The 23,595-nt window shown below is 44.9% G+C and overlaps 2 protein-coding genes across 8 annotated transcripts in view; one reads left to right on the forward strand and one right to left on the reverse strand.

The window, feature by feature from the left end:
* Window positions 1-5,019, forward strand: part of LUZP1 (leucine zipper protein 1) — a 95,475-nt gene extending 90,456 nt beyond the window's left edge. For 5 of the 6 annotated variants that reach the window (XM_055574198.1, XM_055574197.1, XM_055574194.1 and 2 more), the window contains one exon: window positions 1,000-5,019. In XM_055574198.1, the coding sequence (XP_055430173.1) occupies window positions 1,000-1,155 (156 nt within the window). In that variant the 3' untranslated portion in view covers window positions 1,156-5,019. The remainder of the gene's footprint in view (window positions 1-999) is intronic. The other variant, XM_055574200.1, reaches the window with a different exon arrangement.
* A 1,458-nt stretch (window positions 5,020-6,477) lies between these two features.
* The window catches only part of KDM1A (lysine demethylase 1A), a 66,067-nt gene continuing 48,949 nt past the window's right edge, over window positions 6,478-23,595 (reverse strand). For both annotated transcript variants that reach the window (XM_055574202.1, XM_055574201.1), the window contains 11 exons: window positions 20,271-20,413; window positions 19,803-19,893; window positions 18,646-18,780; window positions 17,852-17,925; window positions 16,968-17,079; window positions 12,751-12,883; window positions 10,718-10,905; window positions 10,270-10,384; window positions 8,617-8,744; window positions 7,803-7,949; window positions 6,478-6,987 (listed from right to left, as the gene is read on the reverse strand). In XM_055574202.1, the coding sequence (XP_055430177.1) occupies window positions 6,802-6,987; window positions 7,803-7,949; window positions 8,617-8,744; window positions 10,270-10,384; window positions 10,718-10,905; window positions 12,751-12,883; window positions 16,968-17,079; window positions 17,852-17,925; window positions 18,646-18,780; window positions 19,803-19,893; window positions 20,271-20,413 (1,452 nt within the window). In that variant the 3' untranslated portion in view covers window positions 6,478-6,801. The remainder of the gene's footprint in view (window positions 6,988-7,802; window positions 7,950-8,616; window positions 8,745-10,269; window positions 10,385-10,717; window positions 10,906-12,750; window positions 12,884-16,967; window positions 17,080-17,851; window positions 17,926-18,645; window positions 18,781-19,802; window positions 19,894-20,270; window positions 20,414-23,595) is intronic.

A 23,595-nucleotide genomic window follows, 5' to 3' on the forward strand; every position in this document is an offset into this window, starting at 1 on the left:
TCTCCCCTTACCTGAGGGTCAGAGCACCAGATCAGCATGTGGTGGGAACCCCCTGGGAGTCTTTCAGATGTGAGTCCTGTGATGAAGAAAGACATCTTCGACCCAAGATATTGTTCTGTTCTTTTAAAAGGTAGGGGGTGACTGTATTGAGTTTAAAAGCCCTGGCAGTCTTTACAGGGTACTCAATACCGGACAAAGCACTTCTCCGCCCAGCGTCTTGTTCATTCTCTCCCACAGCCCTGGGGTGTGTGTGGGGCGATATTATTCCTCTATTTTAGACACAGAAGCTGAGGGTCAGAGACACAAGGTGCCTCACCCGAGGCCACCCAGGTGAATTACTGGAAGAGCTGAGATCTGAATCCACGGTTCTGACCTCTAAACCCAGCGCTCGTTTACCTTGCCAACTGGACCTTCTCACTCACACTTGCATTCTCTGATCTGCATTCACTTGGGTGGAAGGACCAACAAGAACATTCCAAAGGCAGAATTCTGCAAGGAGTGGAGAAAGTTGGATGAAGCTGAAGCTTTGGTTGTCTGAAAAGTGTAGGGTGAGGGGCACGTACGGGATACGGCAGGAAAGGCACGTGAGCCTTTGGTGGTTTGTGGGCGGGAAGTCGGATAAGAGCTGGCCGTCTTCCTTCTCACACCTCCCTGCCTGTCCACCGAGCACTTGGCTCTGATCCCGAGAGGTAGGCCGCCTGCACGTGCAGCCCTCCAGGACTGCTGGCCCCTGTTGGGGGCACCGCCTCAGTGCCCCTGCTTCCGGCGCTGTCCATCTTGGGGTTCCCTTCAGCTGTGGGCCTCCAGTCTACCTCGGGAGCCCTGAGCAGCTCAGAACTGGCGCAGGAGCTTGTCTGCCGGCCTTCCCTTGCCAGCTCTGCTGCTGGCTCTCTGTACCCCATCTCCCTCCACAGGGAAGGACCATGGGGTTGGGCGTGCGGGCATCTCGATCCTCACTTGGGTTGTCCTGCGCAGCTGACTTTTGTCCTGTTGGCACAGGAGGAAGGGGACGACTGCACCCTCAGCATCTACAGACGACTGCACAACTCCCTTGAGAGGTCTGAACTGTCCGTGACGCAGGGGCTGCCGGAGCCCGGGCGCGCGCGGGCTGAGCAGCGGCTGCGGCCCACCAGGCCCTGTGCCGAGGACAACTGAGCCGGCGGGCGACACCTGCCGTCTCCTCTGCCCCTGTTTCTCAGCTCGTCCACCTTCCCGCCCTGAGGAAGAGCCAGGCCAGACCCCAGGCCTTGGCTGGGAGACTGCGGAGAGCCTGGGTGTGGCCCCTTGCTTGCCAGTTGGCCAGAGGGGATCAGAAACTACAAGCTGTGCATGGCCACCCGGGCCCAGCCTTCCCTGATGCATGAGTTTTCTCTCCTTGTCCCCGTCCCCCAGGTAGGATGGGCCAGTCCGGCCCCCAAATGAGGAAAGACCTAGAAAACCCCTTGGATCCCCACCACACAACAGCAGCCAAATCTCTTCCCAGCTCCTCGGTGGGGTCTGTGTTGTAGGGCAACCCGTTCTGTGTGGTTAACATTCTGATTCCTTAGTATCCTCACCACATCCAGCTCACTCGTTCGCCCTAGGGGCCTGTGCACCCACCAGCCATCAGCTCCATCTGGGGGGCCTCCGTTTCTTCCCCTGTGGCATTCCTCAGACTTTTACAGCAAGAGATCTGTATTGCCTCTAAGGGTTTACGGAACTACCCTTTAGGTTGACATGTCTCTGACTTGTCTCCCTGGCTGACCATCGTTTTCCAGGGGCAGAGCACACAGGTACCCTACCTACCTACTGGAATGGCATCGTCCCTCGTCACCAACCCTGGCTCTCTGCTCACCTTCCTAAGGCACCTGGGAGCGCACGAGCCTCATGTGTCTCCTTCCCTGGGCACCCACTGTGCTGCTGGCCTGGCCTGCTCTTCTGCAGGAAGAGCTCTCTGGAGACCTCAGGCTGACTGCGTCATCTCCTCTGGAATATTCCCAGACTCCACTGGGCCAGACCCAGCATCCTCTGCCTTCTAGGAAGTGCCAGCGTGGGGGAGAGCGGACAGGAAGAAGCGATTTCCCTTCAGTCACTCCATAAAGCAATAGCTCCATGAAAAAGGCGTGGACTTTGTTCCTCCTCCTGGTCCCCCGAGGAGGAGGTATCGCACTTTACCAGGCTGATGCATCCTACCAGAAGCGGGCCCGTGAGCGCTGCAAACCAGCGATCGTCGTGACGACTTTGGAGGAAAGGTAAACATGCCCATCGAGAGCCCCAGGCTTACACGGTTCAGAAAGCAGCCAGCCTTTCAGGAAGCCACGGAAAGAAAAACCGAAAAAAACCTGGTACATCCTTGTACCAGTCCCCTGGGGAAGAACCATATGTTCTTCACACTGCTTTTTCTATAGCATTCTATCAGCTCAAAGGGATCCCTTTTCAAAGGCTACCTTTATGAAGCTGACAGTGTTCCTTCGTAATGAAAGATGGCATTGGAGTAGAACTTGAGAAAGCTATTTTCTTCATGGCTTTATACTTCCTCCTGTGTGACCTTGGGCAAATCATTGTCCTCTTGGGGCCTCAGTTCCCCTATCTATAAAATTAGTTCTTTAAAATGGATGGTCTCTAAGGGTCCTAAAACATGGCATTGTAAGTTTTGTTTCCACCCTGTAGGGGGTTAATTCTCACTGTTGGAAAGTATTGTCCAAATGGGTTTACATGTGTCCTTCCCACTGCCTTTGTTTTTCTGGGCCTTATTTCTTTTCAGTTTCCTGTGTTTCAATGTCGAGAGGATGAATTCAGAGAAGTTACCTTGGCCCTGTTTTTCCAGTCTGTAAAATGGAAGGGTTAGATTAGATGGTTTCTGTGGCCCTTCTCAACACCAACCTTGCCCAGTGCTGCACAGCAGGCCACGTGCTTTCCATGACACAAGTTGGTGTATCCCCGGTTCCAGTGCTTCTCGAATCTTCTCTGCCTCCACTCAGGGTGGGAACCAGCATTCACCCCTCCCTTGTCTGCATTAGGTTTGGCGATCTTGGAGGAGGCTTGGGGAGCACCTACCTGACTTTCACGGACAGGAGTGTTTTGCTCATACTTCCATTTCCCGGAGGTTTGCCAATCCAAGGGTTGTAATGTGGTTTGCCTTTTCTCCTCATCGCTGCCTCAGATGCTCAAGATGCTGTTTTCAGAATCTCTTCCTGCTGCTTTTCCTGGCTCAAGGCTGCAGCCCCTCACTTGTAGCCTCCCTGCCACTCTTCACTGGTCAGCAACCCTGAGAGTCCAGAGGAAACAGACCTCTGTGGTAGTCAACTGAGACTACAGAAGTTAGGTCTGTGGCTCTCTATGGGTGGAAACAGGCGCCAGACCATGCCGGCAAAGGTCTCGGCAATAATTCTTGTCTCTTTGGGCGTCTGGAGCCCTGGATTCTGGTGCTGTAGCTCCTGGTGCCAAAGTCTGGATCTTTCCACAGTTCAGCAGCACCAGCATCTGCCACCGCCCCGAATGCTCTGTGGGAGAGGGACAGCCGTGGTGCCCTCTTGCTGGGGCTGCTGACTTAAACTCTTGAGTGCAATAGGGTTTGACTGTACAACTATTTCAGGACAAATATTGTTTCCTTATCCTGCACACTTTCTAGAGCCCGCTGTAAAATATATTTTATTTTTAAATGTCCTCAACATTGCAGAAAATACTATTTGTAATAGCAAGTGAAGGCTAGAGGCACAGTTCCTCTGGGCTTCAAATGGCTGGCAAGGCTGGCTCTCAGATTCCAAAGCTGGAAGGCCCATTTCCAAAAAGCAATCTAGGCATGACTGTCTGGCCCCAGACCTCACCATCAGAGGTCCTGGAGGAAACTTCCAAGTGGGAGACCTAGGAGTTGAATAATTGTCTCATCAAGCCAAATATTCCCACTGTCCCAGCCAACACACCCACTTTGTACAACCAGTCTCTTCCACAGCCTGGCTCTGACTCGGACTTTTCCTGGCAGATGTGTGGTTGCGGGAGGGCTCCTAGGAGGGTCGGGGAACCTGGCACTCCAAGAGCTGCTCGGCTGGAGGAAGGGGCGCTGGAGGCAGAGCTGGCTACACGCAAGGAGCTGGTCTCCTCCACCTGTTGCCGCCTGTCTCACCACTTGTGACATGCGAAACAACCAGAGAAAGCAAGGGTGGGGATGGTGGACAAGGAAGCTGTGGCTGTTCTGCTTTTGTGCGGCAAGGAAACAGTTACAGGGTGGGTTGAAGGGCTCTGCAGTGGGGCCAAGGACTCCAACCTCAGCCACAGGCGAGCTTGCACATAACTCATCATCCTCTCATGGGGGTGGGGGCGTCTGTACTGATCTTGGACTTGTCATCTCGGGGTAGTTTTACTTCTTTACATTCAGTGGGTTAGTGCCAAGTGCTTCCACTTCCCAGGAAAGGACTGGGGACCCCCTGTCTGGGTCCCCAGCTGCCTTTGTTGGTGTGGGCTTATTGTTACTCTGACAAGACTGCTTTGGAAGAGCTGCTTTTAGGGATTCCCTTTTAAGTACCCCAGGTTGGGAACAGGGTTCTCACAGCCTCACAGCCAAGAGCATAGGAAAGGGGCCCTATTTTCCTGCTGCTTCACAGCTCAGAACATGTACTGAATGGAATGTATTTTTAAGAGAATAAAGTCTATTTTTTTTTTTTTTTTTTTTTTTGTATTTTAAAGATGGGAGGGCTAGGGAAGTAGCCCTCAAATAAACTGTTATTACCTTATAGGCCCCCTCGCTGGGGACACATCAGTGTGGCGGTCTACACCTACTCGCTCAGGCAGGTCCTCTGGCCGCTCCCTTGCCCCTTGGAGGCTGGGTGCAGCAGCTTCTCTTACATTCCTGCTCCAAGCACGGGACCGAGGAGGCCAGACCCTGTCGCTGGAAACCAGGGCAAAGCCATGAGCAATGACTCAGGGCTCCTGGGGTGCATGTGTATAGTCGAAGCTGCCTGTCTGCATGTATCCTCTGGCTCTAATGCGGTCTGTTGGCTCTGCAGCACAATATGTAACCAATAAAGCTCCCTAGTTTCCACATGCTCTGTGTGAGTGTGCGTCAGTGATGCCATTCTCCTTGATGTCATCTCTGTGTACAACTGTTGCTATGCATTGGTGCAGCTAGTATATTTCACTGTGTTTTACTGAAAATACTCAGCCAATTACAGATGTCATTAAGGACTGGAAACAGCTGAGGCTATAGATGTTTCCTCAGACTCATGTAAGTGGAGTTAGAATCATAAAGCAGTTATTTCATTGCTGCATTTTACTTTTAGGCTTATCTGTCATCACATACACACAAAACCACCATCTGTATCTCCCAGGCTGCCTGTGTCATTAAATAACACAAACTCTTTAAAAAGCATGTATCACTACATCAGACACGTAAGCCCCTGAGGTAACAGATGTTCATGGCAAAGCTAGGGTTCAAATATAGGTTTGTTCCCAAGTCAGTATACTTTCTCCTCCATGTTCTCAGCTTTACGTCATGGTTACCCCACTTGTCCTAATCTTGGTGTGCAAATTCTCCCATGGTTGTCATTCATTCTAACGAGGGGAAAATGCCCTCTCCATCTCCACCTTCTAGTCAGACTATAATGTCCTTAAATCTTACTAAGGATAAAATCTCATTTAAACTATTTTTAGGAAAGAATTGACTAACAGTAAAATCCAACTTATTGAAGCAGATTATGTACCTACACTTACGGTAACATAGTTTGTTAGGAGCCCTTTGGAAGAAACAGGTGCAGTTCCTTTTTTGTAAAAACATTTTAACCTTACATGGCGAAGATGACTTTGCAAATATGACTAAGCATTCTGACACAGGAGAGGTGATCTGGGTGGCCCTTAAATCAGAAGTATCCTTATAAGAGGGAGACCAGAACAAGATGGCGTGAAGATGGAAGCAGAGATTGGGGTAATGTGTTTTTAAAATGGGGAAGGGAAAAAAAAAAGAAAAAGAAAAAGAAGAAAAAAAAAATGGGGAAGGGGCCACAAGCCAAGGAATACAGTCAGTAGAAGCTGAAGGAGCAAGGAAATGGAATATCCTGACAGTCTGCGTAGCTGTTATCTAAACCCTTGATCTTAAACTTTTGTATCAGCACCTTGGAGAGACATGGAAAGTTAGCATACCCATGGGAGTGAATCTAGGGGAATAACGCCCGAACGGTCTGCCAGAGGCCTAGTCAAACTTTATGTCATGGCCTGTGTTCATGGCCTGTGTTTTATCTTGACAATTCATTCAGCTTCCTAACACCCATATGCATGACCTGCAGGTTCATACCCCTGGCACATGGTCACCCCACAGTCCCGGTGGTGGGCGAGTCTAGCCCCACAGATAAGCATTTTGCTCCCATGTGAAAATCGTAGGTCCTGTCTTCTGATCACAGCAAACCATTTTCTCATTTATCTCATTTTAACATGGATAAACTTGGCATTTTCAAAGGAGTAACAGCTTTAGATAGAACTCTAACCCCAAAGGGAAACAAAAATCAGTCCTGATTTTCTATGAAGTTTTATTCTCAAAATATAAAAAACCACCACAGACAGACAAAAGACGTTCTCTCCCAGTACTTGCTTCCCTCAGTCCTAATGAAGAACACAGACTCTCATACTAATGCAACAAGTGCCTCCCTGGCTCTAAGTCACTTAGAGGAGGCAACCTCCTCAGCCACCTGACCATCATGGGCTTTGCTTTAGCAGCTGAGCTGGAGCCCAGATGCGGGGTGAGTTTCTCAGTGGAATCTATATTGCTAGAAGAGCTTTGCTTATGCAGCCAAAGACACGACACGCGCACGGGCTTCTTCCCTTAACACGTCTGTCTCACATGCTCGGGGACTGCTGTGCAGGGACGCCGGGTGTGGCCTGGCGAGGCAGTGTGTACATGGCCCCCAAGAACTGGTCTGCAATTCTTCCTGCTTCTCGCAGCCCACTCAGCAGAGCACCATGGACTGTGGCTGGGTAGTTACGGATTGTATGTTCTCCAGCAAAGAAGAGTCGTGGAATAGGCTATTTCAGGAAAAAAAGTTAGAGAAAATCAGCAGGCTGCAAATATGCCGCCTTATTGTATTTGAACTGCCCAACTCCTGTTGGCCTTTGAAGGCTCACTACCTCCGTTCCATTACTGGTTCATCATCCTACCAAAAAGGGTCTCTCCCTTCTTAGCAGGCAACTCCCTAAAGCACAGAGAGGTAGAGATGGGGCACTAAAACTCAGTGCAGCCTTATTCTAGGGTGATGCAGCTGGACTTATTTATAGCTTCCTTCGCCTGAGGTAGCGTGTACTGGGGGCATGGTGTCCTGACTACTCTGTACCACAGAGAACACAGTACTTGTTCTTGTTCTGGGACACCTGCCTCAGTTTAGAGCAGACCTGACTCGCCACAGGGTTCTGGGAAACCATGACTTCATAAAGACCTCAGGTTATTTTCTCAGGGGCATCTCCTGGAGGCCCCTAAGTAACTGGGATGCTGCAACAATCCTGTGAGCCAGTACAAAATGGGGCACGATTAAAACACACAATCTGAATGAGGAAAAAGTAACTGGTCTATACTTGGACTCTTCCATTCTGAACAAAGACTAGACAAAGCCAATAAGTAACAAATCAGACACACAAAATATTTCTCCTCCCTTCCCCTCTGCTCTTGAAAGGTTCGAGAACAGATTAAAAATTTGAAGAAAATCTTTTTTAAAAAAATTAAAATCTTAAAATAAAGAACACACACGAAAAAACAAAACCAAACCAGTAGCACTATTTTTACCCCGAAATCCTGGGATACTGGCCTATTTCCAAATAAGCTCAGGTAGAGTTTGCCAGTTTCTCACCTGTGGGGCACCTGGAATTGAGGGGCCAGGAGTGATTGGCTGAGCCATTAAGTCATAGTCATTTCCAGATGATCCTGCGGCTACGTAAGAATAGGAGCCTCGGGCCCAGGGATCAGCACGCCAGCGAGATACCACAGTTTCCTTGGGCTAAAGAAAAAGATAAGAGTGGAAGTTATTACTGGACACCAAGGACAAATCATGCATTTCTGAAAGGTGGAAAAGCTGTGATGGGCTGGGATACAGTGAGACATGAGTGCTGGCCAAGTGATGAATGTGGCTGCTCGGAAACAAAACACAAATGCCTTCTTAGGCTGAGAGGAGGTTCCAGGCTGCCTTCGCTATGAATCCAGAGATCCACCTAGGGCTTGACCTGTATTCCCCTTTGATTCTAAAATTCACATGAAGCATTAATATGCCTTATCTCAAAGGAATCATAAGAGTGTTTCAATGGACTTAATAATAGGAAAGAAGTATCAAGATAATCTCTTAAAACTTCCTTAAGGGAGTTTGGCCACTTTAAAAGGTGGTTGGGGAAGTTGGGGGGCAGGTGAGGAGTGTGACTTCACACATAGAGACAACAAACAACACAAGTGAGCAAAGGCAGCACACAGCCTTCTCAATCCCCGGGCCCATGCACTGGGGGGGCTTTTCTCAAAACTACTTGGGGCATGAACTCTACACAGTAAACCCAGCACACACTTGATTCTGGCTGAAACTGCCCTGACCAAGAATCTATGCTGCGACTGGAGATCCGTCGAACCCTCCTGTAGTCTTACGGCCCCAGATCCCTGACTGCCCCGCCCTGGTTACTCACCTGGGGCACCGCACTGCTGCCAAAAATCCCCTTGAGGATGGCCAGGCATCGGCCAACAATCACATCATCACTTATGTTTTCCATGATGCCAGCAGCTTCTCCTGCCACGAGTGCCAACAGTATTGGAGCTGAAGAAACAAAGGACAATTCTAGAGTCCTACAGACTTTTTCCAAGTACTTCCTTGTCAGGTCCCACATTACTCTTGGCTGTTTGAAATCTGACGGCCAACAGACTAGACGTGTTTCTGAACTAGCAACTTGAATCCGCCCCCTGAAGGGAGCTGTAAGTGAAATGTGACTCATGTACTTCACTGCACGTAACCTGGCAGAATACTGAAGTCCTGATGATACACTTCAGACCCTGCTAACAAGTGGCCCTTTATTTAGGCACAGAATCCTTCAAGACATCTCCATGACCAGGGCTGCAGCCTCTTAGCTGTCATACTCACCATTACCCTTCCTCACCCATTTCATGGCCCTGTGTGCAACAGGCTATGCGATAGGCACAGTATTAGATGCTGGGGATATAAAAACTATAGACCCCAAAGGGCAACCAAAAAATCAGATATGTAATTACAAACTATGATAAAAGCTGCGAAAACACAGACTAGAGAGAAAAGAACACAGGACATCATTTACATTTGAGGCCGTGGGGACAGATGTATCCTGGAAGGTCTCTTTGAAAGAGTCTTTTAGGTCAAGACTGAAGGCTGGGTAGAGTATGCCAGGCTGGCAAGAAACAAAAGGAGAAGAAAAAAAGCAGCCCAGGCCCAGGCCCCAGTACAATGCAGAAGTAGCAGACAGGATGGTGCATTTCAGGGTTCCGGGGGAGCAGACAAGTGTGCCTGGAGGCTGGGGAAGGGATGGACAATGAGGAAGCTGATAGAAAGGAAGGGTTAGATTAATTACCCTTCATGCTGGCCATGAAAATGAAAACCATCAAAAAAAAAAAGAAGCGGGGACAGCAGTCAGTGGTTACTGGTGACTGGACAGGTATGCACAGCTAAGAGTGGCTTGGACTGGAAGGTGGGCAGTGGAAAGAGAGAGTGTTCAGTGGTCGCTGGAAGCGCCGTGCCCAGGGAGCAAATGAAGGATGAAGGATGGCCACGTGCAGGATGCTTCGGTATCAGGCAGTAAGGAGTGATGGCAAGAACCAGGGTGGCAGTCAAACTGGTTAATCCGTGTGTCTGCACCGTCAAGGCCAGGCCTCCTGAAACTGCTGCACAGAATGTCTTACACCTTTTTCTTAGGATGAGGTGGTATCTAAATATACTTTTCTTTGTTTTTTTTTAAAAAAGTTCTAAATAAAGCTAAGAGCAACCCAATTACATAAGAATATAAAACAAGAAGTGATCAAAGATTCAGGGGCAGGTCAGACACAAGCGCCTGAGCATGAGGAGTTCACGTTTTCCTTCCCCAGAAGCTCTCCCGGGGCTGGCCCCTGGCTGAGCAGAGTCCTCCTTCCTACGTTTCCTCCTGCGGCGCCGGAGCTCGCACCCTCACTCCTCTCCTTACTGCCCCTTCCTGAGGCTGCCTGCCTCCTTACTATGCATACTTCCCACTAAGCTGTGCACTCCTTGAAGGCGAGTATAATATTACTGATTCTCTATTCCTATAATGATGTGAAAAAGATGAAAACTGGAAAGCAGTTACCTTTATAGAGGTTCCAGAAGAGGAAGAGTTCACCTCTGCTTGCAGTTGTGCTGCCAACATGGCCAAACAAATTGACACTTGGGTCCCAGAACACCCGGTCAAAGCACAACACGACCTGCGGTGAGAGAGAAGCACGTGAGCTGGTGGTGGAATCCAGAGAACAGGGCTGTAAGCACAGCTGTGTCCCAACAGGGAAGTACTTCTTCCTCAGAAAGTTTCCCCTAATCTACTCTCAATATAAGTTTAGAAATCCCTATTATAAATAACTACTCAGGAGGACCTTTAGCGCTCTCTTTCTCTAGGCCTGGGTTTGAGAAGTGACCTCAGAAGACAGTTCTCGTGGATACTTTGATATATAATTAGGAAGTAAAGGGAGTGAACGGACAGCCCTCACCCTGACATCAGAGTGGTACTTGTGCACTGGGAATGTAGAGAGGTGCCCAGTTACCTTGTTGAGGTTGCCAAATCCCATCCTTTGGACTGCAGATGTTTTCCACTCAGGAAGAGGCGGCACAAACTGAACAGCTGGTGGCTGCTGCTTCAAGACGCCCAAGGGAAGGGTACAGAGGACCGCGTCACACTTATAAATGAAGGTCTGGCTTGTGGAGCGGGTATTCACAGCTATCACTTCGCACCCTAGAGAGATTGGAGGGAAAAGGCTTTCTTGGTGATAGGATGAGACTGACAAGGGCACTGAACATTTCGTGCACAGCAGCCTCCACATGCTGTCTCAGGCGGCTCTTACTACCTGCCTATGACATCAGTTCTACTCATTTTTTACAAAAGAAAACTGAGGCAGAAGTGAAGTAACTTGTCTGAAGCCATATAGGTAACAAGTGCCAGGATTCAGACCCAACAGTCAACTTCAGAGTCCTCGAACTTCACCACCATACCACCCCACACCTTCCTGACTGACCCTAGTGCTCTTCTGTACTAACAAGACCTTATCATTTACCAAGTTTTATAAATTTAGACCAAAATTAAGAGTAAAATGCCTATTCCAGCAGAAGCAATGCCTCTCCACTGCGGTTAAGGAGCTCCTGAGGACCAGGAGGCGAGTGGCGCCAGCAGACAGAAGACTGCTGTGCAGGCCTGGGGGTGCAGCCTGCAGCCAGAGCTGCTGTTCTCGAGATGCACCAGGGTGTGGTGCTTAGCCTGCCAGGATGTGAGCGAGCTCAAAGCTGACCACAGAAAAGGTACTGTAAGTCGGGTAATGTAGTTTTCTCTCAATTGTGTTCCATTTTTTCCTCAATGAATGCCTCTTCACATAATTTCCAAAAAATACACAAACAGCTCAAAATAAGAATGAGTGCTCCATACGTGCCCATCTTCTGTGGCTGCAGAATTAAGGAAAATGACACAAAAAACTAGTTTCACTATTCTCCACCTGCCTGCAAATGGCTATTTAAAGGCTGCAGATCTTAACACCATCAGCTAGAAGCTGCCTCTGAAGAGAAAATTAAATGGAAAATTGTTTCATTTGTTGTTAAAAAAAAAAAAAAAATGTGGCAAGATTGGTGGCCACATCTCCATTTGTCATGAGAGTCTGTACAGAGGGGGATCAACAAGCTTTTCTAAGGTGTTCAAGTAAATTCCAAAAGTGGTTGGAATGACGGGTTCTCTGCACTCCAAATGAACTGTATCCTGAAAGCAGCAAAAATGAGCACAGAGACCACTGCCATAGGAATCAAAGGGCAGTTCAGGCTCCGAGGTCAACCTATCAGCAAAACTGCTCCCAAAACGAGAAACCAGCCTAAGCAGTTGGCCCACCTGAACAGGAAAAGCCAAAGATGAAGGTGCAGATGGTAAAATGCAAGGGGTGGCTCTCAATGGAGCCTAGGGGCCCAATTCCTGGTATTTAAGAATCTACTTAGCAAAATTAGATCCAAACTCACTGGATCTAAATACCAAACTAATTCAGTAAATCTTAAAGGAAATCAACCCTAAATATTTATTAGAAGGACTGATGCTAAAGGTTCTGAAGCTCTAATACTTTAGCCAACTGATGCAAAGAGCTGACTCACTGGAAAAAACCCTGATGATGGGAAAGACTGAGGGCAAAAGGGGAAGAGGGTGGCAGAGGATGAGATGGTTAGGTAGCATCATTGATTCAATGGCCAAGACCTTGAGGAGACTCCAGGAGATGGTGGACAGAGAAGCTGTAGTCCATGGGGTCGCAAACAGACATGACTTAGCAACTGAACAACAGTAACAAACAAATTCACGCTAACTGCTAATCCATTCAAAGCGGAGACTCTGAAAACTGCCCCATTTTCTGGTCTGTACTATGATGGGGTCAGAGCCTCTAAAGGCTCTAATGGCTCAATACTTTTGTAAATGAAAAAATTTTAATTCAGGAATCATAGCTTGTAAAACATTCTATCAGGAAAAGTAACTAATGTTTTTTCAGTAGGTCAAACTCAACAGAAGACCAGGACTGTATTTCAGAGTAAGAGATTTATCTTACTAGTAGAGACTTACCTGAGGCTGTGTAGCGAACCTGCCGAACCGCAGTATTCAGTTTAATGTCCAGACCTTCTGCTAAAGCCACAGGCACACACGAGTAGCCATTCCTCACTGTCAGGTGGCTGCCAGTAAACTCAAAGTCATCATCCTAAGGAGGACAGAAAAGGGCATTCTTTCACACTTTCTTAGTCTAACTCATGTCATTTGTACTGAGTCCTATAAAACAACACTGGAAAAACACAAGCTTGTGAAAAGTTAATGTTCTAAGACAGAAACTAAAGGACAGTCCCTCAGTCTTTAACTACAGCTGCCCCAGGAAACTGAAGGGAAAAGGGAAAAAAAGCCAAACTGTCGCTTACGGCTAACTGTGGGCAGTGAAATTAGGGCAGTTTCTTTTTTCCTGAGACAGACTTGCTAACATCAAAGCCCTACACCAGCAAGCTCAGACTTAGAGGGCGGGAGAGGGAGACAGCGGCTTCAGGAGCAGGCGATGAGCTGCCACAGCAGCCACCGCTTTCGCCTGCACCGCACATGTGGCAGGACTCAGGATCACCCTCCTAGTTACATTTTCTGCTACATAACAGCGAAATCAGTTTTCATGCCCTAAACGTAAAGTTTTAAATTCGAGGAAAACTTCCAAAACTATTAAGTTGGTCAAACTAGATGAAGGCCATACAGGATTATAAAGACGCGCTCAAGATAATCCATAGAGTGAAGAAGTCAAGATTTGGCCTGGAAGAATTCCCAAAATGATTTCATGTCTCTGAATTTACTGAAAAATCTTCCAAATAGAAAAACTTTTGAAGGTTATTTGATATTTCTAATTTCATTAAACTTCTGGGAAAAACATACCACAATTCTTAGGAATTAGATAAAAATATATTGGGTTGGCAGCAGAACACTCACTCCTTAAGTGACTGACTCATCTCCACATGGATCATCACCTACATTCAACTTGAAATGAATATATATCAAAACTTCAAATGATAGATCAGTGACTAGGATAGGAGTAATTCAGTATTTACATGAAAAACCATAAGGAAACTGGAAATTCTGCAAGATATGTACCACTAACAAGTCCAATCCTTAACATAACTCAAATTCTAAAGACAACGAGGACATGCTCTAAAGATGAGGAAGTCAAAATAATTTTACTAGGAAAATGCATAATGAAAATATGTAGGTAAAATACAATATTTACTCCTATACAATCTTCAGTTCAGTTCAGTTCAGTCGCTCAGTCGTGTCCGACTCTTTGCGACCCCATGAATCACAGCACGCCAGGCCTCCCTGTCCATCACCAGCTCCCAGAGTTCACCTAAACTCATGTCCATCGAGTCGGTGATGCCATCCTGCCATCTCATCCTCTGTCATCCCCTTCTCCTCCTGCCCCCAATCCCTCCCAGCATCAGAGTCTTTTCCAATGAGTCAACTCTTCACATGAGATGGCCAAAGTACTGCAGTTTCAGCTTTAGCATCATTCCTTCCAAAGAAGTCCCAGGGCTGATCTCCTTCAGAATGGACTGGTTGGATCTCCTTAAGTCTGGCCCAAGTCTCAGATTTAGAGACTGGTTCATTAACATCTAAGAAATGCTGTGATTTGTCACAAGTTCAAGAGTAAATCACACTGAAAACACCTAAAAATAACTTAACAAAAGATGTGTACGACTGGTACACTGAGAACTATAAAATATTGCTGAGATAAAGAGAATCTAAATAAATGGAGAGACAGACCATGTTCAAGGATTACAAGACTCACTATTGTTGAGATGACAATCGTAGAAGGTAATTTTTATAAACTGATATGCTGGTTCTAAAATTTTATAGAGGTGTCAACTTAAAAAATGCACAAGCTGCAAGTTTTATCTGAGGCAAAATGAGGATTATAGTCAGGGAGGCAGCATTTCAGACAGCTCTGAGAAACTGCTCCAGAGAGGCAGGGAGGAAAGCCGGCACACACTGATTCTGGTAATTGGTGAGCACATGCAATCAAAGCACGTATTTTTTGCAGAAGGTTACTGCTGGTCTCGTTAATGCGAGTCCCAAGAAGCAGACATTGCCATGAAGCATTCAGTGCTCTTCAGATACGAGAAGATGCAAGTGCACATGCTTGCTCAGTCGTGTCTGACTCTCTAGGACCCCACGGACTGTAGCCCGCCAAGATCCTCTGTCCATGGGATTTTCCTGGCAAGAATACTGGAGTGGGTTGCCGTTTCCTCCTCCAGGGGACCTTCCTGACCCAGGGATTGAACCCCCGTCTACTGTGTCACCTGCACTGCAGGCAGACTCTTTAGCTCTGAGCCATCTGGGAATCCCAGAGATACAAGAGGTAGGCTAATCAGCTCTGGAAAATATTAACTATCTGAAGACCTGTTCTGCCAGCTTTTCCCAGAGCACAGAGTGCCTCATTTCTGCTCTCTGCCCTAAACTCCTTTCAGAGGGTGTTGAAAATTAGCTGCAGCAGCACAAGATTTAATCCTTGTAGAGGCAGATGGCAAGTGCCGATCTGTAGTTGAGAGATCTGAACTAGTCAAAACACTTTCAAAAGAGAGCAAAGGTGAAGAGCTTATTCTACTTGATTTCAAATTGTCCAATAAAGCAACCGTGATCAGGACGGTGTGACAGTGGCGCATGGAGAGACAGCTGTTGAATGAAGAACTGATTTTCAACAAATGTGACAAATGAAGAAAAAAGATGGTGCTAGATTAATAAGATAACCATATAGAAAACTATGAACTACCCTCACCACTATATACAAAAATTAACTGAAAATGAGTCATAGACCTAACATAAGAGCTAAATTCATAAAACTTTAGGAAGAAGATAGAGAATCTTTGCAATCCTGGTTTAGACAAATATTTTTCAGGATACAAAAAGGACAAAGCCTAAAAGAAAGAGTTGACAAATATAGGACTTTATAAATTAAAAATATTTCTCTTTGAAAGATATCACTTAGAAAAGGAAAATGCAAGCTGCAGACTGGAAGAAAGAATTTTCAAACCATAAATCTGACAAAAGAATTATATCCAGGATTTGAAGAACATAATGAACTCTTACAAGAGAACAAACAACTAGATTTTTTAAAAGTAGGCAAGAGATCTAACAGCCTTTTCACCAAATAACTGACATATGAATGGCCAATAAGCACATGAAACGGAGAAGGCAATGGCACCCCACTCCAGTACTCTTGCCTGGGAACTCCCATGGATGGAGGAGCCTGGTAGGCTGCAGTCCTTGGGGTCGCTGAGGGTCGGACACGACTGAGCGACTTCACTTTCACTTTTCACTTTCATGCATTGGAGAAGGAAATGGCAACCCACTCCAGTGTTCTTGCCTAGAGAATCCCAGGGACGGGGGAGCCTGGTGGGCTGCCGTCTATGGGGTCGCACAGAGTCGGACACGACTGAAGTGACTTAGCAGCAGCAAGCACATGAAAAGATGCTTCACTTTATTGGTCATCATGTAAGTGCAAATTAAAACCACAATGAAAAATTACTAACCAACCATTAAAACAGTTAAAAAATTTAAAGCTGACAGAGTATCAAGTGCTGGTGAGGGTGTGGAACAACAGAACTTACACTACTGATGAGAATGTAGTTTGGAAAACACTTTAAAAATCTACTTCCCACAGTAAAAATTTTACTTATGGATATTTACCCAAGAGAAAGACATGAATGTTCATAGTAGCTTCAATTATTTATAGCCAAAAACGAAACAACCTAAACGTCCAAATATGTACCAGTGAATGGATACATTCTGTGGCATATCCATTCAATGGATATGAATATTACTAAACAACAAAAGGAGCAAACTACTGAAACATACAACAACGAATCTCCAAATGAAAAGTCACACACAAAAGGCTACAGACAGTGCAATTATGTGCTGTATGGTTCAATTTACATGTAATTATAGGAAAAGCAAAACTGTAACGACAGAAAGCAAACTGGTGGTTGTGCAGGGCCAGGAGCTGAAGGGCTGGGGACTGATTGCAAAGGGGCGAGAGAGAACTTTTCAGGATGACAGACACGTTCTGTATCTTAAATGTGGTGGTGGTTCATAATTATTTAAGTCTGGCAGAATATCAAACTGCTCACTTAAAATAGGTTTTATTGTATATACATTATAACTAACTAAAGCTGTTTAAAAACACACATCAGATAAATTAACAGTCTCTCTTAGGAGCCTCTCAGAGACATGTGCAACAAAATACACGGCAAAGGAGTTTTTACCTGATCCCAGTGCTTGAGGGAGAGTGTGGAGAGAGGCGTGGCGTTAGCAAACTCCAGATTTGCAAAATGCCAATCAAGTATCTGTCTGTCTCTTGATGAGAGATATACATCACTGCAAAATGAGAACAAAGGAGCTCAAGGTTACTAAAGGGCATTACTACCATTCTCAATGGGCTGATGTTGATGATATCAGTGGGACTACGCCTTATGTGAAGAAATTCTAAGTCAAAAACAGGATCTCATCTGTCTTATTAAACCCTTTATTGCTAGTGCCTAGGAGCAGTGCCAAGCTTCCTACATAAAGCAAAGGCCTAACTGTAATTCGGATAAAAAAATTAGTTTGGAAAAAAAAGTCTTTATACTATTTACCTTGCATTATAAAAGCTTACTTGTATCCTTTTTTTGTTTGTTTTATATTTTGAATAAAGCATTTTTTTAAAAAGCAAGACGGGTGGCATCCCTGACTGGAGAAAAGAGCAGATGTATGTGGATGCCAGATGCCACACGGAGCACTTGTCACCATGTAAGGGTACACTGTCAGAAATTATGTGTAACACTTTTCTGATCCTCAGAATTTTGGAAATTAAAAGCATTACCACTTTCTACCTCACTCAAAGACAATTTTCATTCAAATATCAAATCTTATGGGAAAAAGCTATTGTTTTAAGAAAGATACCTTGATTTAAGCATCTAGGACACTCTCAATATTACCATATAAGAACAGAGTATTAAGGACCCTGTCCTGCGTGCACAGACACCTTCCATTCATGAAATAATCTAAAATACATTCACTGAGCATACATAGGAGGCCAGGGTCTTTGTAATTTTCCTTCTAAATTTAATGGAGAGAAGAGTAAAAGCTATCTGTTGGAGCATTTATTTACCTTGGGGGATTGGCTTCCAACTCTTGAAGTTTTTCTTCTAGTTTTCCTTGTGTCTCAGCTAATTCATCATATTCCTGATGGAATTAAGAGAACCGGGTTGGTCGGGATGAGTCAGAGATGCACCTAGTTATTTGCACCACAGAGGGTTAGGCCTGCACCACGCCCCCGTTCAGGTCAATTACAAGAGTGCCTTCGCCCAAGGCTGGGTCAGGGTGCAGGGACAGTTGTTCTTGGAGACAAGATGCAACATAACAGGGGGGTGTGGTGGGGGAAGGGGATGAAGAAGAAACACACTAGTATGCTACACAGTAAGGATAAAAAAGAATAGTGACTATCACTTCTCATGCATTTACTGTGTCTCTAGTATGAATAAGCCCTTCAGATCCCTTTACAAGTAAGGTAGTACTTAAGACCATGTCACAGATGAGGTGACTAAGGAGTTGAAGGTCACATGGCTAGGAGATACTAAGTTAAGAGATTTCAACCAGACGGACTGACTCCAATAACTCTGAAGTCCACCTTCATTAACATTACTCTAAACTGTCATGGATAAACTATCACGGAGGGCTAAACTGAGATGTAGGTAAGCTAAAGGATGATATTGTGAAAACAAGGTAGGAATTCTGCAGAAAAAGCAGACAAAACTAACCCATTAAGTCTCCAGGGCTCCTGTGTACCAAACCCCCTTCTTACTATTCCAGGCGCCTGTCACTGGCTAATGGCCAAAATTTCCCAGATCTATACGATCACTTAGGATTCCAAATAAAATCAGGAGGCATGTTTGTACATCATACCTTACACAGGGCAGTTAGATCCCTGTGTTTGCTTTTCACTAAGAACTCAGCAGTGATATCTCTGGGTGGTTTGACTTCAGATGCTTCTTTGTATTGCTGATGGAGTTCTTTAATTTTCTCTTTTAAATTTACCATCTAAGAGAGAAAAATACAAATTTGCCATTGCAGACAGTTACATAATTCATCACCAAAGCATGTACTTTGGCTCCTCCCCTAAACTGCTATTATACCAAAACAGGGTTACACTGCAACATCTATGGAATTAAGTACCTCTTCCAAATTGATGATATTTAAAACAGGGAAAAATCCTACATGGCTCAACACAGAGGCATCACATCACTATCAAATAGGCAGGATTGACTCTGTCTTCCAAAACAAATGGAAGAACCAGGAGTATCCCATTAATAAAAATAATGTCCCCCAAATAAAAATTAATTCAAAATTTAACTACCAGGTAAAAGAAACTGTCACCAATAAAACAGTTTTGGGAAACAAATTATCATGATTCGTTTTTTAAAAACGTAAAAGGTCAAATCATCACATCAAGAACCTTAAGGAACCATTCCCAATGTCAGTTCTTCCAGGTTTCTGAGGGGAAGGTTAAAGCCTGAGACTAGGAGCGCCACACCAGCTCTGGCCGTTGGTTCTCTGCCACTCTTCTCGTGTCCTCCACACCACAGTTCGTGAAGGAGATGTGCCAGAGACCTCTTCCTTTGACAAGATGAAGACATGAAGCACAGTCGAAGAGGGAGGCCAAGAGCCCAGCCAAAAGATGCACCCAGATTTTGCAATTAATAAAGCCCCCAAGTTTGCAGCTGGCAAGATGGGGAGAAACAAACAGTTTCCCAGTCTGGAGCTGGGGCTCTGGAAGGGCCCCCTTATTTGTACCACTGAGGAATATCCTCATATTGGTACCTCAAGTGAAATCCTTAGGCCAACGAATTATGATCCTGGCTACTGACATGTTTTGTCTTCATCAGTGGGAACTTGACCCAGCACAGCTGATCTCCCTTTTCATCCTAGACTCCAGCAGAGGGCACTAGACCAGCTTTGCAACAGTCAAAGGCAATCTGTCACAGCAAAGATCTATTTCTCCCAGCAACAATTATCAATAATGTCATACTGAAAGACTGACAGATAAAAATACAGAATTTTACCTTATTAAGAAGTTCCTTCAGTTCCTCCTGAGTTTTCACTATCTTCTTCCAATGTTCAATCTGTTCATCTTTGACATGCTTTTCTTGTAACCTGAAGAGGCAATAAATGTGCTTTGCTCACACAGCTACCCGTGCTGTGTAAGACAGGTGCCCATCCAAAACATTTGATGGTATCAAGGCCCACTAAAATTTCTAAGACTTTGGAATAAGAAAGTTGGCTGGTGGCAAATTATTTTGTAGGTTATTTAAGTACAATCAATTCAATTCCATAAAAGATATGAATTTTACAATTGAGAGAGCCTTATGGATCATGTATGGACTTATTTTAAAAAGCTTTATTTTTAGATTTAGCTATCATATGAAAATAAGTGAAAACTAGCTCAAATAAGACTTAATGGAAACTTAAAACACTACCCAGCAATCTATAAACGAAATCCACAATACAATAAGCAGTATCAAAGTACTTACTGAATGACAACTTCCAATGCCTGGCCAAGGGACACAGGCTTATTATTGAGGACGTTGAAGTCCAGTTGATGACTAAGATAAGACGTAGCTTCTAGCAACCGGTTAAACTCTTGCTCTACCATTTCATCTTTCTCTTTAGGAACCTGAAAATTCGAAGTAGGGCAGAGTTGGTCCTTACAAGATTAAACATAGCCATCCATGAAAACACAAATGCTCTGCAGTTTAAAAGGTCAAAATATGTATCTCAAAGGAGAAACCTTTGAGGACAATGATTCAAACTATCTTTTCTATGAAGTGGTCAATTCCATTAAATGAGATATGAAATGTTTCAGCCCGGATATTCCCTATTCTCATGATTTTGCCCCCAGAGCTGGAACTCCACCTCTACGAACAGCCACAGGATTCACACTGGTGGTGAGTGAAGTCATGTGGAGCACAAGGTGCCCTGGAGCTGACATGCACTGAGATAAGCCGGGCTGACATGCAGACAACACACTGGAAAAGTCCTGGAGAACAAAGACTGTCAACACACCCAAGCACCTTGTAAATAAGGGCAGGATGAAAAAAATAAGAACAAGGTATCTGCTTCCCCTCTAAGATAACAGTTTCAGGTAGGGGTAGTGAAGACAGAAGTGAAATTCATGGCTATTAATAAGAACACAATAGCATCTTAATTCTCAGAGTACTAGTGTTTTATGGCACCAATTAAGTTCAAGGTTGAATGTCCAAAGCTCTTAAGACTACGAGTAACTGAGGTACCAAGTCTGGGTCACTACTGTGGGGGAAGAGAACAGATTGCAAAGCAGATCATTAAGCTGCAAGAACATGCTCCTAAATCCCTGCTGTGCCCCTGCGTAGTGATGCCATCAGTTAGCTGACACAAATCCCTCTGCTAATGCTCAATTCAGCCCCAAAGTAAACTGTATCTGCAGTTCCACTGCTGAATTCATGGGGACAGTAAGAAGAATAAAGTATGTCTAAGGAAAGCATCTCTTGCCATAATAAGTTAGGCATGGGAAATGGGTTTCCAAATTTGGAATTTCACTTTACAATCAACCTAAAATTGGTAATAAGGAACAAAATACGAAAGTTCTAATAATTACTAAGGTGAGGAAGAATAGAGGTAACTATTATGGACCAGACCATCACAGTAAAACTCTTGCTTCTCATTTGAAACACCTTCACTTTTGCCCTTCACAATTAAACAGATGGTTTCAAAGCACTAGCCTCTGCCCTCTCAATGATGAGCCAACACAAGTAACTCTATCACATGAGCCACGGTATGGCAAAAAGAATATGGTGAGAAGTATAATCTGCACCAAAACAAAGGGAAAAGGATGGCAATTCTCCTTTCAAACTGTAAATATGAAAGACACTATAACTGACTCAATCAAAATAATATTTTAAAGCATCAAGTTCTAAAAGATTACACATGGAAAACATCAGGAAATCTTTATGAATTAGAGAATCCCCCTGAGCCTAAGAAATAGATACCTGGGAGAATCTTCTGGTTTATGTTGAGAAACAAGGCTGTGAATCAGGCTCTAGAGCTTGGTACCATTTACGTATCAGGGTGGTACCTGGGACTTGGTGGATCAAACACATCTGACCTACCCATTCAATCCCACAGCCAAAGAGAGGAGCTCTTGGTGACATCCCTACTTGTTCTGTTTTTACAGCTATCAGAGAGCTGATGGAAGTGATCTTCTTGTCAGGAATTTCATTTACTTTCCCATCAGTTACTTTTCCTCATTGACATGATACGGTGAAGGTCAGTACAGTTCAGTTACTCAGTCGTGTCTGACTCTGTGACCCCATGAATTGCAGCACGCCAGGCCTCTCTGCCCATCACCAACTCCTGGAATTCACTTAAACTCATGTCCATCGAGTCGGTGATGTCATCCAGCCATCTCATCCTCTGTCGTCCCCTTTTCCTCCTGCCCCCTAATCCCTCCCAGCATCAGAGTCTTTTCCAATGAATCAATTCTTCACATGAGGTGGCCAAAGTATTGGAGTTTCAGCTTCAGCATCAGTCCTTTCAAAGAACACCCAGGACTGATCTCCTTTAGAATGGACTGGTTGGAACTCCTTGCAGTCCAAGGGACTCTCAAGTCTTCTCAGTTCAAAAGCATCAATTCTTTGGTGCTCAGCTTTCTTCACAGTCCAACTCTCACATCCATACATGACCACTGGAAAAACCACAGCCTTGACTAGACGGACCTTTGTTAGCAAAGTAATGTCTCTGCTTTTGAATATGCTGTCTAGGTTGGTCATAACTTTCCTTCTAAGGAGTAAGCGTCTTTTAATTTCATGGCTGCAATCACCAGCTGGAGTGATTTTGGAGCCCCCAAAAATAAAGTCTGCCACTGTTTCCCCATCTATTTCCCATGAAGTGATGGGACCAGACGCCATGATCTTAGTTTTCTGAATGTTGAGCTTTAAGCCAATTTTTCACTCTCCTCTTTCACTTTCATCAAGAGGCTTTTTTTTAGTTCCTCTTCACTTTCTGGCATAAGGGTGTATACAGGTCATATACAGAGAAGCTCAAAGCAAAGCTGAAATTTTGCTTGGTGTTAATTCCCTCAATGATGTTACAAAAGATGATTCTAAAAACTCTAAATCTGGTGCTCCTTTAAAAAGGAAACAATTACATTTTCAATATGAAACCTCCATATTTATGAAATCCTAACTGATCACAGATGCAATGTGAAGGACTGCTTTTCCTGGAGTACAAATGGTGATATTTCTATATATGGCTTTTAAAATGCCTAGCAAGAGGATGCTATAGCAGCAAGGGGGGCCAGATCACATATGCCACTACAATAGGGCAGAATGTGCCAATACATGTGTGTGCAAATGGTACTGATTAAAGCTCTTCCAGTGCCAACTGTGTGGCTTGCCTTAGACAAGCTTTAATCTTGACGGCTAGAGTGACAGTCACATAGGGAAGTTCATACTGAAAAAGTACACAGCACTTCAAGGCTCAGTAACTGGGTTCCAGGGTGTGTGGTAGAGAAATATTTAAAGGGACACTGTCAAGGTTAGAGGGACCAAATTTGACCTTTTTTCTTCCCTCTGTTTGCTGAGCAGCCCACTTGATTCATTACACTTTCCCCTTTAGCCCACCCACGCCACCACAAAAAACTTGACTTTTTACATGCGCTTTTAATGACGAAAACTCAAATGGCACCAGTCCAACATATAGGCGCAACTCTACAACAACAAACCAGTGTGAATGTATGATGGAGAGGATCTCTGGAAGCGAAAGATTTAAGTTTCAAGCTTTTAATGGGTTATTGTAAACAGTGAGGAAAATGACTTGAAA

The sequence above is a fragment of the Bubalus kerabau genome, chromosome 3, assembly GCF_029407905.1.
Source record: "Bubalus kerabau isolate K-KA32 ecotype Philippines breed swamp buffalo chromosome 3, PCC_UOA_SB_1v2, whole genome shotgun sequence".
Classification (NCBI taxonomy): domain Eukaryota; kingdom Metazoa; phylum Chordata; class Mammalia; order Artiodactyla; family Bovidae; genus Bubalus; species Bubalus kerabau.